Raw genomic sequence first — 16,562 nt, 5'->3', positions numbered from 1 at the left:
GGCCTGTCTAAAAGCTGTAAGCAAAAGAAACTGCATTCAAACAGAAAACTGTTTTCTTACATTTTTTCCTCTATTGTAGAAAACATAATTCATTAAAAAGATGTGTTTCTTTTTTAAACAATTACGAGGCAAAGACCTGAGAATTAGTCTAGAGTGAAACTAACTGCTTAATTCACAGTCTATTTACTTTGCATGTTATCTACCAGGTGAGGTACATACTCAGATTTCCATACCTTCGGATTTGCAAGTCAAACTTCACAGAGGTATCCATTTCAGACTGCTGGTGCACACTGAAACGCAGGCCAGCTAATAGCTTTAGAAAAAAAATCACCGTGGTTCAGTGGAAACACAATGAAATACACAATAAAAGCTTCTTAATACTATTATACTGCAACAAAATTGCTTGAGGCTTGTGGTCATAAGAGAACACACACAGAGAACTGGCAAATAAAACTTGTCCAGTTCATCAAGACTGGAAATGTACCGCGCTCTCTGTAGATTTCAGCCGATGCATCACTGCCACAAAATAGAAATGTAAGGTTTACATTATGCTCACCCTCCTTGCTTCAGCCATTTTTACACATAACTGAGCCTCCCTATGTTAAAGTACTGTAGTCTAAAGAACAAGGCATGCTTTAATGATTCTAAATTCAGTTCCCCAGGTTTGTTCTAAGTCAGTGCATGACGGTTGCTTCAATATCTGCACAGTTCAGCTTGATATACTTTGAAAGACTTTGGAAATAGCATTTATTCATCTATATAAAATGTCTCTTGGAAGAAAAGCACCATCAAAGTGTTTATAATTGTGACTGATTTTCACTTTATTTCCTCAGAAAATAAGAGTTATTATGACATATCATCTTAGTATCTGCCAGGTCCCACTAGTAGTTTTTTGATTCGTCCAATTTCAGCTACATTTGGTGGAAGTGCAGAGGTCTCAACTAGACAAAACTCTCTCTCAAACTTCACAAAGCTAGGCAGAAGAGAGAAGCACTATTAGGTTTCCACTAAGAGAAAGGTGTGTTATGAGCTAGCTCTTTATTATATACTAAAAAATACGTATCAGATAAATCTAAAGACAAACTCATGAGGGACCAGAGTTCATTAATTCCACTGTTTAATGAACTACTCCTTTTGAGTTGCATCATAAAACTCATGAACACTCATTTCAGCCTTTAATTTAGCTGAAAAGCTGAAACCAATTACCACTGAACTAACCAAACATGTGGGCAGCTAAATGTCAGCTAGATCTAATCTTATATTCCTGTGAGTAAACATCCTGCCCAAACACTACTGTGATTAAGAAAAAATGCCAGCTGCACTCCTGTTTGAGATACCAGACACCTGTTGGACCAAACCTTACCTTAGTTCCTGCTTTCATGGGATTTCCCAGGTCACAAACTACCATGCGAGTTTGATTCTCTGTTTTAAATGCACATGACAGTCTTGCTAAAGCCTGCAATAAGCCAGAAAGAAATCTTAATGAATGTCATTCTTTACATCTGGACACCTGGATGAAAGTCTGGAAAAAAGTTCTAGATACACTGTGTTAATTTTAATATAATTTCTCAGTCCTTACACAGTCAAGCGTTAAAATTAAATAAAATCTGAGTATGAAAGTCTCTATGGAGACAAGTATTTTTGATATGAGGTAGATGCTCTTTCCAAGGTTATAAAAAGAGAAATTCAGTACTCTTATATTGGGTAGCACTGATGATGTTTCTGACCTAAAGCATTTCTCCACGTGATTCTTTAAAACCTATGTGAAGAAACTGTGGTAATCGCGCAAACTCTCCATAGGAAAATAAAGGTTTGAAGGCAAAATAACATGAATACTTACTAGCTTACTCAAAAAGAGGTCTTAGAGGAGCTATCAGATTTTGGATAAAGCCACTTCACAAAGCTCTAGAGTAGCAGAGGCAAACTGGAGAACCAAACCAAGGCATGGTCCAACATATATGAAGGATGTGGTATCAAAGTTGGAATCCTTTGATATAGGGGGAAAATAGTTTTTCCCTTAACATTCTGCAGCTTTACAGATATTGATTGATGATAGATTATACCAAATAAAAACAAGGACGAAGAAAATCTGAAAGTATATTACTTATATATAGCTATAATGGGCTAAAACAAAATTTGGACTATACCCATGTGTCTTCAAAGAAATAGAAGTTATACAGACATTTTATAATACAAGGGAAAGTCAGGAAATAAATTTTAATATTCTGTGTAGTCAGGATAACTGACACCCAAGACTTTTCTACATACTTAGGCGGAAGAGAATAGTAATACCCAACATCACTTTTTGCCTCGCAGGTGCCCAGCTCTTTACCTAGCACATGACATGCTAAGTCTAAATTTAAATAAATTAACAAGGGCACTGTTCAAATAAAGACTGGTAGCAGATAAACTCTGTGTGTCAAGCTCCATCACACAGATGATCCTCCTTTGTTGCTAGCAGTAGGCTCTTAAACTGGAACCATCCAGCCAGGTGTTATATATGCTTGGCTTGGAAGAACCTTATCATTTTTTCAGTGCTTTGCTTTAAGACTGAAGCATAAAAAACACCACTGATGGACCCTCTCCCACAGACTCCCATAGCAGCACCTGAAATACAACTACTCAAAGAAGAAAGATAGCTGGAATTTTACCTCGTCGTTACGAACAACACCGATGAAATCTGCTTGGGGCGGAACGATGACAAAGAGTTCTGCTTCATAGGCTCCTTCCCCTTGATTCTGAGCACTGACAATTAGTGTCAAGGGATTGTCATCACCAATATAGATCTGCTTCTGATCACTACAAAAAACAAGTGTAAAAATGAGCTCTGCATTCAGGTTTTAAAGTGTATTGAACTGGTTGAACTTGCAGAAACAAGAGACATTCTGAAATTGCACAAAGACGTTAGAGAAATCTAGAGGCAGTAGCTACGTTTCAGGAATATCAGGAGAGCTGTATGTTTAAAACAAAAACATGTCTATAATCACAAAAATGGAGCAAATGTTACATGCTGTTTTGTAAGAATCTTTTTTTATAAAATTTACAAAAAGAGTATCTTTCCAAACAATGTATTTTCATTTCACCAAGTACAAGGAAACCTAACTGTACCTGCACTGATATAAAATGTTTCTGAAGCGTTAGCATGAATTAGTATGTTTGTGAACTGTACTACCTACATACATGTGCATATGCTATAGCTCTGCACTAAGGGCATTAAAAAAACAGATTACATTTAAGTAAGAATGGCTAAGGCATACAAGCACAAAAAGCCCAGACTCATGAAAGAATTAGGAGTTAAAACTTGGGGTTTTTTTCCAGGTTTAATAAAAGATACTGCCAATACCAACAATTTTCGTATGTGTGACAACAGAGCCCTACTCCACCCCTTGCTGGATAAAATCACGCCTGTTCACATCTTCATGTGTCTATCTAGTATTAGGTAACAGAACAGTGGTACAATTGCAGCTAACACTGCTTTATGCCTGCTATGCACGTCCAGCTTCGCAAATATACAAATAAATACTGTGTACTTATAGTGGGGGCTGGGCTGGGTGGTGGTGTGTGCTCTCCCTGTATTACATGCTAAAGACATTAGGTTACAAAGCAGAAAATGGATTTTCCTTAAAAGAAATAAGCATGAGTTTAGACTGTATACATTGAGGAGTCCTACTTATTTCAATACATCCTATTAACAAAAGCATTACAAGCTCTTGAAGTTTAGAATTCAAGTAGGGAAGTTACTTTTCCCTGTAGAATTTTTCTCATGTATTTACCTTTCTACTGAAACCTCCAGCTTTGGTTTGCAGACATTATCATCACCACAATCCAGCAGAATATGTGCCTATGCAAAAATCAAATGCATATTGTTTTAATAATCCCTGCATCTGTTCTAACATACATTTCCAATAATACTGTTTCACGACCAAATAAAAAAATTTTCTAAATAGCTGGTTATGAGATATCTTCATCTCATTAGTCTCAGAAGAGGACAATTGAGTTTTATACACGGGGGGCACGGTGCTTCATCCGGCCACGCTGCAATTCTAGGACTAATGTCTCCATATCTTAATCCTCTTTCCATAACTTGAATCATCTGTTCATCTTGAGTTGCATCTCCATTATCCTCTTTACAAACAAGTGTAAAAATTTGTATAAAGGGCAGAAATAGAAAAACTATATTTATTACCTTAAGAGAACTACAGGGATAAACATAATATACATAGAGCAGCATAGTATGAGCAATGGATGAAACACTCCAATCCTTCAAGATTCACACCTTCAATACTACTCTAACTGCTTTTCTCCAGAAAAGTGTTAATTAGTATGTGTGAAAAGGAAGTCCAGCACTAAGGAATAATGTGTCCAAAAAAAAATTGATACAGAGAGAGAAGGAAAAAAAAAGAGAAGACAAACATAAAATAGCCATCAATATTTCCATAAGTCAAAGACTAAAGCGTAGATGTATATTTTGGTACTTAATTTTTCAGAAGTCCTAAGATGAACATAAGTATTGAATAAGTATTGAAAGCTGAAAATATGTTCTGGGTTCTCTCATCACAGATTGTGTAAGAAGTATACCTGTCTGCTCATATTAGCAGGAGTGAACTGGTTGAGGATAGGGTGCAGTCCTGTTGCATCTGCAGCTGTTCTGTAATCCAGACGATATTCCATAAAAATAGTAATGGGAGTTAGTTTGTCTCTAAATTCAGATTCATCCTAAGGAAACCAAAGATTTGAATTACAATTAAAACATGTGAAGAAAACAACAACAACAAAAAAAATCCTTTAAAAGTTGCTCTTGGGATGACTGTTTGTTGCCTATAGAAATACTGAGCAGTATTTTTATTTATTGTTCATGTTGTAGTAGGAATGAGGAAGTTAAAACAACATTAAAACTTCTGAGCTCTTTTCAAACTAGAAAAACTCTTGTCAGAAAACCTGCAGTGTAAACTTCAAAGATGGACAATTTCAGTAGTAACATGCCTGTTTTACAATTGGAAAACTGAAGCATACAGAAGTGTTAAGTCATAGAACTATAATAGCCTAAAGGAGCCTAAAGGGCTTCTTTCCTGTCAAAATTCAGTATGCTTCTAAGATCCCTCGTAGATACTCATCTTTGGACTTGTGATTTCTCCTTCTTAAAATTATTACTTTGCACTTGCTGACTTTCATATTGTTCCTTTCAAATCATTCTGTTTATCAACTATTGATCCTGCCTTTCAGAGTACTTACAAACCATCTCTTAGCTTTATGTTAGCCACAGATTTTATCAGTGTAAACTCTGCTTCATTATTCTCATTTCTGAGAATAATGAAAATTACTAAATCTAGAACAGCTCATTGCAGGATCTTACTTCAGAAGCTATCTTCTATGGGCGGAAACCTATTGATAACTCTTCTTACAGTTTTCAACAGGTTTTGCATCCAATTTAAGGTAATTTCATATAGGTCATGTGTCATTACTATCTTTATGAGAATGGCGTGTGGAAAAGTGTTAAAGCTTTACTAACACTGAGATCTGGCATGTCTATTTCCATATATATCCCACACACAAGGCCAGTCAAAGAGAGGTATTACCTATCCTCCATGAATCCTTAACGATTACTAGTATTTTTATTGGGTTTTTTTTTTTTTGGACAGAGGAGTAAGTATTGGTTATGTTTGATTTATAAGTGCTCAGAGATAAATCTGAGCTGCATCTAACTTACATAGCTACACTTTCACATCTTTCCTTATTGCAGCCAGTGTTTCTTCTACTGGGTTACACTTTTTAATTGTGTTAGCATCTGTCCACATTTGTGGGGACTAAAACAAAAAGACTGAGAAAAAGTAAACTTAATATTTCAACCTTCTCTGTCTCCTCTGTTATTTGCTGATCTTTGCTTTTTAGTTGCAGATCCGTATTTTTCTTTATTCTTTTACCTCCAAAGTAGAAGCACAACCTCTGCTTATTGACTTTCACATTCCTTGGAAATTATAACTAATTTTGTGTCTAGATGACTTGTCCAAGAAGTCCATTACAAAGTTCAGAATCGAATTTCCAATCCATTCAGTGACCAGGACCTTAGTCACAATAATATCCATTGTTCATCCTCTGACAGCAGTGATAACCCGGGAGACATAAGGTTTTAGTAATTTTAGGTCTATCCATTGGGCATGAAGTTTCTCTAGCATTTCTTTTTTCTATTTTTTTTTTTTAAAAACACCTAACACAAGGAATTTGTAATAGACAATGCACCAAAAATTATTTGCCTAAAACATAAACGGCTACTTACCCTCAAAAAGGCATCAAGTTCTTCACAATTCATTTTGCCCCCCTTTGTAATAGTCATGTTCTTAGAGTGGCTAGGCTGTTTGCTGTGGAGAAAAAGAGCTCTCCTTATAGCTCCTTTCTGCTTAAGTTTATCCAACAGCAGCTCCACTTGGAAATCTGTCCAATCCAAAGCGTTTAGGTTAGGGATATTTCATTCAATTAAACACAGTGCAGACTACCATCAGAAATGGAGCTGAAAGCTGATTTCAGCTACAATGAAAACCTAGTACTTGGAACTTTTAAAACTTTCAGTTCTTTCAATATAAAATCTGTTACTACATTAGTTCTCAATACAGTAACTAACAAGCACTATTGTTGTCCTAAATTAGACCCTGCTTTTTCCATGAAAACTGGAAACGTATAAGAGCACCGAAACATTTATAATTTATAATTGCTATAGAACTGCAAGAAGAAAAGTTAAATTTTTGTTTCCCCCAGAAAATTTTAAAGCAATCTTGCACATAACACTTATATTATTTAACTGTATTGGTAATCTAATTACTTCACATATTTGATATAGATAATGAAATTTAAAATATGTAACAACTATTTATGTGAATCTTCGCAGATCATACCACCTCTATACATGCCATACAGAAAATAAGGAAAAGTTTTTATAATCAGTAGACAAAACCTGATTGTAGCAGGTGCTCTGCCACACTACAAAATCACTTAGAGACATCTTAAAAACCTGTTTGAAACAATCTTTTCCTGATCCTGATCCAAAGAATCTGATGCAAAAATCAGTGATATCAATCAGAAGTTCATGATTTCAACAGAAATGTGAGAAGTCCCTTGTGGCTTGTCTATATTTTTTAGGCCTAACAATGCACTTGAATATTCTTGTCTAAAACTTCCCCTCAACGAGAGTTTATGTCAATTCTGTAAAATACAAAGGACTTTCCAAGACTAGTTCCACTGAGTAGTTAAATGTATGCTTAAAGTCCCAAGTATGCTCAAATCCCACTGACTTCAACACAACTTCAGCAAAAAAACTGCTGAAGATAGTCTTATAGATGCATGTGGTTACTGAACTGGTAGGATTGTGCTGTAAAGGGTAGCCAGCTGTTTCAGTAATGAAAAGGACGATGACGAGTGCTCATGTCTGCAAACAACATAAAAAGACTTTAAACTTTTTAAACTAGCAGAACTTACTGAGTGAATTAGGGAGCTTTCCTTTGCCATCCGCTTTTAAGCAGAACTTTACTTTGAAGCTGTTTTGGAGGAAAAGAAAAGATTAATTTCACACACTTTTTCTCTCATTTTCTTCTAAAATTCTTTACGGTTTCTCTCAGTTCAAAGGTATTCCCTTTTGAGACCCTAGCTCACTCCCAAAAGCTGTTTTCTACTTGTGGGAGAGAAACTATAACCTATTAATAAGTAGACTGCAATGCAAGCAATGCAAAGCTTTGGAATCTTAATTCAAGTAGGAATAGTCACCTGTGAACCAGAGTGTTTATTCCTGAAATCAAATGTGGCTCATTTATTTTTAAAGCTAGAAGGAACTGGCATACTGAGTTGAAAAGAAAGTTAGCACTAGAAAGGAAAAGTGGGTTTGGGTAATAGTCCAGGAACAAGAACCAAAACCAGTTTGCAGAGCAGATCATTTCCCAAGTGTTTTCCATAAGCTCACCTAAAAAGTACATTAATGGGTAAAAACATGGCAAAAGCTGTGTGATCCGTTAACATCTTGGGAAGATCTTAATCTACTCAACACAGACAACTGGCAATCTCTGCAGGTAGGATGTAACTTAGGAGCCAGTTTAGCGTCTGTTGAAGACAATGTTGGTCCTCCCACTGTTGTCAAAGAGTTCTTATTTTGTATTGTCTGTTCTTTCAGAAAAATCTGTGTTTGATTGCCTTTTTTTAACTAGCTGCCTAGACTTACTGAATCCTTTCAAAATTGAAAGCTTATGAAAACAAAAAATGAAAAAGTCCCTCCCCTCAAAGGAAAACAAAATACCCTGCTTACCAAGAAACTTTTACATCTGACAGTGAACAGGCTTTGTTTTCTGGGTTTAGAATAGTTGGATTAACTTCCAGGGCAGCATTCACTCTAATAACTGGTCTAGCCCTGCAAAGAAAACATCCTCTTGAACAGCATTCAACACCATATTAGACAATACCCTCCCCATCAAATTGTGAAATATATGCATACACACTTAGACAATATTTAGTGAAACTGCAAGAATAACAATCATTTAGTAGATTAGGGAAAAGCAGAAAGTTTTTCTGTGCCCTTTCATTACTATCAGAGTCAGAACATGGACAATTGTGTTAAGAGAAAGTCCTATCTATTTCTCGCACAGACAAGTAAGATATTTTCCCAAAATGAGCAGGTTTGGATGAGAATATTGGGATTGCACTGTAATAGCTAGCAGCACCATGTACATGTCAGAATCTAGAAAACTGTCACTCAGAAAGCCTTGAAGACAGCTTATTTGTATTTTCTCTTAATTATAGATTATTGAGAAAAATAAATAATAGATAGCAGACTGTAGATTTACTCAGTGAAAACAGCAGTATAACATTTTTTTATCTCCAGCAGTTTGGAAGGTGGAGTGGCAGAATTTCAGGCTTCCCTGATCCTGCTTTCTTTTGTAACTCAAGAATGCCGCTGAGCTTTCATTCTGTTTGTGCTTAAGTAAAAGCCTAGAGGGATACTTACCTATACAAAACAGCTGTGTCAACACCAAAGGCTCCAACAATCAAGTCTAGGAAGAAAGGAGAAATGATACACATTACAATTTATTTTTTAAAGTATGTTGTTAGTCAGAGCTGAGGCTACTATTAAGTTATGCTAAAGTGACATTTAGAGCAAAGGACCTGGATATCCATTTTTGTCCACATCTGTGGCTCCTTTCAGCGAGTACCCAAAACTGGGTGGCATAGTGCGAGCAGCCCACTGCCCTTCAAGAATTTGAGATGGGACTGCATTCAAACCATTTGCTTTTCCATTGTAGATATAGACAAGTCCTCTCTTGTCCTCTCCACCATATGGTGCAGCAACTGCAATATCTGTAAACCAAAAGAACAATTGTCAACGTCTCCAGACACAGACTAGGAGAATATATTTGTGCTTACATCGATCAATAATTTCTGATATTACAGTTTCAATGTGTCTCAGTAGGGAGGAAATGCAACCGGCCTTTAAAATGCTCACCAACCACCTTGTTTTTGTTTTTGTTTTTTTTTTAAATTGGATGCCAGTTTTTCTAGAAAATATAAATATTTAACAAGAACATATACCATAGACTTGGGGCGGGGGGGGCAAGGAGGGAAAGGAATAGTTCTGCAAACACTTCTGCACTTCAGTAACTGACTTACAGCCAAATCATATGGATTTGAAATGCTTTTGAGAATATTAAACACCCAGAATTAGTCACTGTTGGTGCCAAATCACAAAACTAAGTGGGACTATCTACCCATTTCATTAACACACTCATGTTCCTCCAAAGGGTGTGACATTTTAATAATTCTGGAAAATTTAGATCAGCCTAAAACAATGGTAAATATCAAATTCCAGTCTATCCTGATCATGGCTTGGCAATATGTTTTATGGAGAACTTTCAGTTAGTACAATTATGCAATCTCTTAAAGCTTAATAAATTTGAGAGTAGTCATTACCAGTGACTAATAAACAGTAATAAACAAAATGTTAATTGGACTATCTGTAAGGACAGCTTTAGAAGTGTACATATGATCTAAATTCAACATTTCTGCAGTAGGTTCAAAGACCAAACATGAAACACTACACAGAGTAATTACATTATTCCTTCCTCTTTCCTTAAATTTGAGAAAGTTTCATGAAAAGAACAAGGACTCAAAGGTTTACCATTTTGTATTTTTGACTCATTTTTACAAACTTTATGAAAACAATAGAAATTCCAATCTTGCACCATATTGTGATGGAAAGCATTTTAATTAACACTCCCAAAATGAAACAGAGCAGGGGGGGGCCGACACGACGACTAAAAAACCAGACTAAACAATGGCAAAGTAATTAAAAAGAGGCAGCTTTTGCTATGATTTTCTTACCTACAGTGTATTTCAGATTGAAATATGATGGAATCAAAACATTTTTTGGATAATCTCATCAAGTGACCAGGTTCTTGGCTATCAGCTGTAACCTTTCCAATGTCTTTTGTAAATAGGTGCAGTGATATTGCATCTTCACACTAATTCTGTATGCTATTAGCAACTAAAAAGGTCCCTTCCAACCCAAACTATTCTATGATTCTATGATTTTATTATTTCATTAAAAAAAAAAAAAAAACTTAGAGCTACCTGGGAATTTGAAATATTAGCCTGTTAAAATCTTTGATCTTTCAGAAAATACTTAGCTTGCAAGCAGAATGGAAAAAACAAAAACAAGCATCTTTTGTGGAACTCAAATTCCTACCACTCTTTAGGAAACACTGGAGTATGACTTCCAAAACAAAGTGTTCTCCCTAGGATTCCTGGAAGTCTCTGTCCCAAAACTTTAAGATTCTTGTCTGTTTCATTGCCTTCCATTCCTAAGAGAAAGTAACAAGAAGCACTGGCAATGGGTTTGAGTCCGCAGCTTCAGTTCTATCAGACTCAGACTTCTAATCCAAATCCTTGCTCAAGACACTCAGCTCTTGGTACAGCTGGCTGTAGTAGTTATGGGATATTTTCACCAGAATCTTCCATTTTGAAATTAAAAAAAAAAAAAAAAAATCTAGACTCCTCTCAGGGAAATCTCTTCTATCAGAATATTTTTAAACAGCTCTCTGAAACAAAACCTTCTTTTCAGTCATCGTGTTTCTGGAGAGGAAAATTCGCTTTAAGCAATGGAAACAGGAAAATTATATTGAAGATGTCCTAACAAGTCACAGTGGAGAGTCAGATATTTCATCGAAGTTTCTATTGTGCTTATCACTTAGAAAGTAATAAACTGATCAGTGTAACAGCTAAAATAATCCATGCTGTAGTTTAAATGGTATAGTCTCTGCTCGATGCATACATGTAACTCCTGTTAGCATTCTTGGGAGTAGCATACAAGCATCGAAAGGAGTCTAGACCTTCGTGTCCAACATTCAGTCATGGTTAGAATACCTAATGTTTGTGTGCAGAATCCACATTCAGTGTGCTGTCTAGATTTCATCTACGAACAGAAAATACTGATCAATAAATGATGTCCTACCATTGAAGCCATCCTGATCTAGATCCCCCAGAGGTGCAACAGAACTGCTGAATCTTGCAAATATCTCAAAACCATTCAGCTTTGTGATCTGAAACCCTCCAGAGGCTCGTTGAAGGCAAATGGAAACTTGGCCGACCTCTTGAAGTTTCCCATCAGAACCTCGATCCATAAAAAGAGGGGCTCCAATAAACAAATCTGTATAACTGGACCAAAGAAGGATAAGGTTCTTCAGTAACAGCATGAAAATTCAGTTTCATTTTCTTAAGCATCCATTATTAGGACTAACTCAGCACTGAAGTCAGTATTAAGATGAAAGTTACCTATCTTTAAATTGCAACTGAAGGCAAATATTTATTGACAAAGTAAGCACAAATATACCAAAATTTAATGCATTTAAAGCATGTGAATACACACGTTTGTTTATGTAAATACATACAAAAGCAAATCCACAATTGTTAAAACAAATGCTGAGTGCTAGCAAGAAAGTGTGTTGCACAGATACATGTTAAACCAGTAACAAAGACAGAAATCTATATTGTAGGAAAGACTTTTTAATAAAAGCTTCTTTTTTTCTTTGCAAAAACAAGTTGGGTGGCAGCGGGGAGAAGAGGGCACTTACTTGTCCCCATTGATATCTGTGGCAGCCACTGAATATCCAAAATAGGCAGCCATCTGGAAAACAAAATTCAAACCAAACTTGTGAGTTGTAGTGATATAAACACAAAAACAAGTTTATACAAAGCTGTATAGAAAAGGTGTTAGGGAGATGATAATATATGCCACAAAATTTTTTGTCTCCTTTCTCCTTATATTTTCCTTTCTCTTCCTTACTCTGTTAGAACGTAAACTGATTAGTTACCTTCCCCATTCCCCCTTTCATGACCCAGTCCTCTTTCCCAATTCTCAAAATAGGCAGCATTTCCTTCATTTAAATAAGATTATTTTTCTAAGTAGTACTAGAAAACGGGAACTCACAGAACATATATTTTTAGGATTCCTAAAGACTTTATAAAATTTTTCTTTGGCATGTAAGCTAATAACACACAGAATATTGTATGTTCTGAAAGATGACTGTCTCAACATGTCATCTTTCTATAGCAATAGCCTCCCAGTCACCCACCACACTCAATAAAGCTACATACCTGCTCTCCAGTGAAGTTGAACATGGAAGACATGTTTTTCCCATTGTAAATAGACACCTGCACATGAAGAAACACACATTACAGCATACCAACAATATTAATCCTTTTTATTTATTGTAAAGTTTAATGTTTCAAATTTCCTACCATGCCCAGAGTTCTTGCTGCTCTTGGGACTCCTGATACAAAGTCTGAAATATAAAGCAAGATACCCAGATAACATTCAGGTCCCAAAGCACAATGACTTTGCTTGAACAGAGTAGCTCATTCCTAGTGCTTTACGCATTTCCCTGTGCACTGTACCATTTGTTCTATACGATTTATTTGAAAGACCTGCCCAGCCTATTAACATGATTTTTGTACTGAAGCAAGGATCTTACCTTCTATGCCATCACCGTTGAAGTCTCCAACAGCCACTGAATAACCTGATCAACACAAAAAATTACTAAATCACTTTAAAAACCTTATTAAACCTTTCATCTCTTTATACTCTTCATAGGTCTCTATGCACAGTCCTCTCGCTTCATATTAAAACACATCGGAATAAATACTGCCTCTAAGTAGCTTAGACTATGAGCAACTACGTGAATAGACTGTAAATCATCAGCATCCATGAATTTGAGATCAGAAGATGAAAATTTTAAAATTATCATCCTGGGAACTGTCCTGGTCTATCCTTGCTTTTTTTATTAACCCAGTTAGACATACATGAAGCTAAATTATGATTTCCCACTCCTCTGCAGGAGACTCTTCATGATTTTTCTTCCCAAACATATTTCTTTAACATTTTTATTTTGTTTTGGTAGATTATTTAGAAACAGCTGCTTTTCTAAAAAAAACAAGTATGTGACTAACTTCTCACATAAAAATCATTCCTTGGCCATTCCCATATTTGGCCTGAATCACAGAGCACAAAAATTCATGGAAATATTTCCATTTATTTTGTCATCAGGTGCTTTTTGAATCAAGCCTATGGCAAGATAACTAAGCTTCCATCATACATAAATTACTGCATTTTCAGGCATGTAGCACTCTAGTCATCTGCCAAATGTTGAATCAATAGTTCTGTGATTTAGACTTAAATATGAATAGCACAATGGAGTTTTTCAAGTACAGCTAGGTTTTCTTCTTTTTCAAACTACGCACCCAAGTAGCTGTCATCAAAAGCAGCACTGGCAGGTCTGGTTGCTAACTGGTCATCATACTTTGTACTGTAGACTTTGGAGTCATATTTAGCCACAATCTCTGTCACTCGATCAGAAATAAGTTGGCCTAAAGAGAAAGAAAACAGCTTAAAACCACAAATAAAATATGTGTGCACTCATTCAATAAGCAACAGGACTCATTTACAGAATGCTTGCTTCTAAAGCAACAACTCTTCCACAATACCGACCAGAAAATAGCCAACAGCAGCAGCACTAGAAAGGATGCAAGTGAAAATCTGGATCCTACTTCAGCAAAGATTTATGCACATATTTAATCAAAAGCACACAAACAGTTCTCACTGAAAATAGAAACCGCTCCGACATGTAAGCCAGGACTTAAACAGGACTGCTTAGTTAGGTAACAGTAAGCATATGCTTATGGTATTGCAGAACTGAGTCATCACTCCTTGCCTATGTATCATAACATGAGAGCTTAATATGGCAGACAAGAAGTTAATAAGATGAGGATAGCGTATTACCGCCTTCTCTGTTTTCACTTCACTACCCACTAGGTGGTGACTTCATTACATCCTTTTCTTTGAGTTTCAATTAAATCTTGAATCACAAAAAACTTTTGTTCAGAAGAGCACTTACTTCACATACATATTCATACATGTATTGAAGTATAGGGAAAACTACTCCTCCAGCATCTCAGAATGTGGAATAAAAATTTGAGGTGAAAAATCTAGTTTTTAGAAGTATACTGTTGTCTTCTATTCAGAGCTGAGATTTGGTTTTTTGGTAGTAGTAGAAGAGAATAAGGTTGTTTCGACAGATGAGATGTCACTTTTGCCAAAAACCAATAAAATGAATACACAAACGTAATCTATATTATACTGTATCTGCAGTTTAGTTTCAATCATTCCATTTTGTTCAGAATTTGAAACATAGGATTGGAAACAAGCCTCCTGTGCTGATGCATCTGTACGTAAGCTGGCGTGATACAGAAAATCTTTCATACACATTAGTATTTACATTAAAAAACAGGCAGAGTTTGGCAGCTACGTCCTGATTGTAGCAGCACCATCTTTTGAACAGAGAGCTATAGCTAAATGCTGAATGATCTTGCAAACGAAAGACTGACTGAAGCCCACATTAGCAAAATACATAGGTAATGTTCTGTGTAAACAGCACAGAGGTAAAATGTGCATCATGGCACAAACATATCAATGTAAACAAATGCAATACATCTTTGCTGTCAAAGGAAAATAATGATAGTTCTCTTTGCATGGTACATTTCTCATTGAAAATCCATGCTTCGTTGTGTATCAGAAATTACAAAACATGTAGATTTTAAAACAACAAGCAAAATATCCTAAAGGAAACTTATCCTGCCGGTGGAAACAAATTCCACATTCCTGGGAAAATGCCTTTAAAACGATCATAGAGTTATTTAAAAGACAAAAGACACATCTATACAATTATTACTTCAGCTTTAACCTGTGGTTGCCTTGATTATTCAGGAAATATTTTGAAGGATGAAGAAAAAATTCTTTGTTAGTTTTCTTACTGACAAAGACTTTGACAGTGGTTGGAGAAGTGTGGATACAAATGACTAAGAGGATAAAGAGAAAAATCAAAGAGGTCAACTTCTCTGTGACTTAAATGATGTATCTCACCTTGCCAGTAAAAACTTCCAGGTCCTCCAAGTAGCACTCTGTCTCCCTGGGAGGGAAGGAGGAAGAAAGAAGAAAAAACTCATTAAGCCTATCTAAAGTCAAGAGAACATGTCCTATGTTTATGGGAAGTAATCCCATACATGTATATCACTGTAGCTTCACTGACCCCACTACATTTTATTTTTTGAAGGAATGATTAATTAAAAATGCATCTCATAAAATGCTAAGATAACAAACGATATGCCTTCAGTGACTTGCTTCTCTATTTCATCCATTTAAAATTCTAGGCAGAATTCTGCTTTTTATCGTAATAGACCCTTCTACCCACATAAATCTAAGACAACAGAAATACAATTGGGAGAAAACTTCAAGACTGCTACAAGGCAATCATAACATGTTTTTAGATCAGTACACAAAACTAGTTTCATCTTCTGTCCCTGCCACTTTCTGTAACTTATCTTTAGAAAAGTTTAATTCAGAAAAGCTGTGATGTAATTCCCCCACTCCATATTCCTTGGTACAACTGCAATCCACAAACCATTTTATGAAATTTTAACCACATTAGCTATCCCAGTGCTGGGAATCTGCTCTGTAAGTACTGACCCAGTGCTGGGAATTTGCCCTGTGAGTACTGAATCGGGCCATAGGCTTTGCTGCATAATTAAGCCACTTATTCAGGTTTTAATCTTAAAAACTCCCATATTCACCACTCAGAAAAATCTAGGTCAGAGATTTGGAGATACCTTATACCCGCGCTTGCCCACTCAGCTAGGGTTTTGGATTAGAGCCCAAGGTTGGTTTTAACTGGAACTAGGCACAGTAAGCCTGAGGGGTGCATGCAAAAAACCACTTACAGTCCTATACTGCACTTTGCACAGTTTCCTCTGGAGTTAAAACAAGAGTGTCCTCGGGCAAAGAGCGAAGGGATATGACCCAATCATAAGGTGTGAAGAACCCAAAAAATTGCCACATCACAAATAGGACTTGCGTGGTCTTAACAATGTCCAGGCTATGCTAAACAATGTAACTGTACAATATAAAAAAGCTACAGTTAATTCTTAGATTTGTGCGCAGTTCTATTGTGCTTGGATTTAAAAAGTAATTGTGAATTAAAAAAAAA

At 36.0% G+C, this 16,562-nt stretch overlaps 1 protein-coding gene across 1 annotated transcript in view; it reads right to left on the bottom strand.

Moving 5' to 3' along the window:
* Positions 1-233: 233 nt before the first annotated feature.
* ITGAV (integrin, alpha V) overlaps positions 234-16,562 on the bottom strand; it is a gene marked incomplete at both ends in the record, with an annotated part of 31,234 nt that continues 14,905 nt past the window's right edge. Inside the window, 17 exons of the mRNA XM_009587302.1 lie at positions 234-313; positions 1,364-1,456; positions 2,652-2,799; positions 3,774-3,841; positions 4,579-4,716; positions 6,275-6,429; positions 7,468-7,526; positions 8,285-8,386; positions 8,981-9,026; positions 9,139-9,330; positions 11,480-11,682; positions 12,099-12,151; positions 12,622-12,678; positions 12,766-12,809; positions 12,999-13,043; positions 13,765-13,890; positions 15,443-15,488. Of these exons, the coding sequence (XP_009585597.1) occupies positions 234-313; positions 1,364-1,456; positions 2,652-2,799; positions 3,774-3,841; positions 4,579-4,716; positions 6,275-6,429; positions 7,468-7,526; positions 8,285-8,386; positions 8,981-9,026; positions 9,139-9,330; positions 11,480-11,682; positions 12,099-12,151; positions 12,622-12,678; positions 12,766-12,809; positions 12,999-13,043; positions 13,765-13,890; positions 15,443-15,488 (1,655 nt within the window). The remainder of the gene's footprint in view (positions 314-1,363; positions 1,457-2,651; positions 2,800-3,773; positions 3,842-4,578; positions 4,717-6,274; positions 6,430-7,467; positions 7,527-8,284; positions 8,387-8,980; positions 9,027-9,138; positions 9,331-11,479; positions 11,683-12,098; positions 12,152-12,621; positions 12,679-12,765; positions 12,810-12,998; positions 13,044-13,764; positions 13,891-15,442; positions 15,489-16,562) is intronic.

Source organism: Fulmarus glacialis, unplaced genomic scaffold (genome assembly GCF_000690835.1).
Source record: "Fulmarus glacialis isolate BGI_N327 unplaced genomic scaffold, ASM69083v1 scaffold47041, whole genome shotgun sequence".
Lineage (NCBI taxonomy): Eukaryota > Metazoa > Chordata > Aves > Procellariiformes > Procellariidae > Fulmarus > Fulmarus glacialis.
Note: the sequence above shows the minus strand (reverse complement) of the source record. Positions and strands in the feature narration are given on the sequence as shown.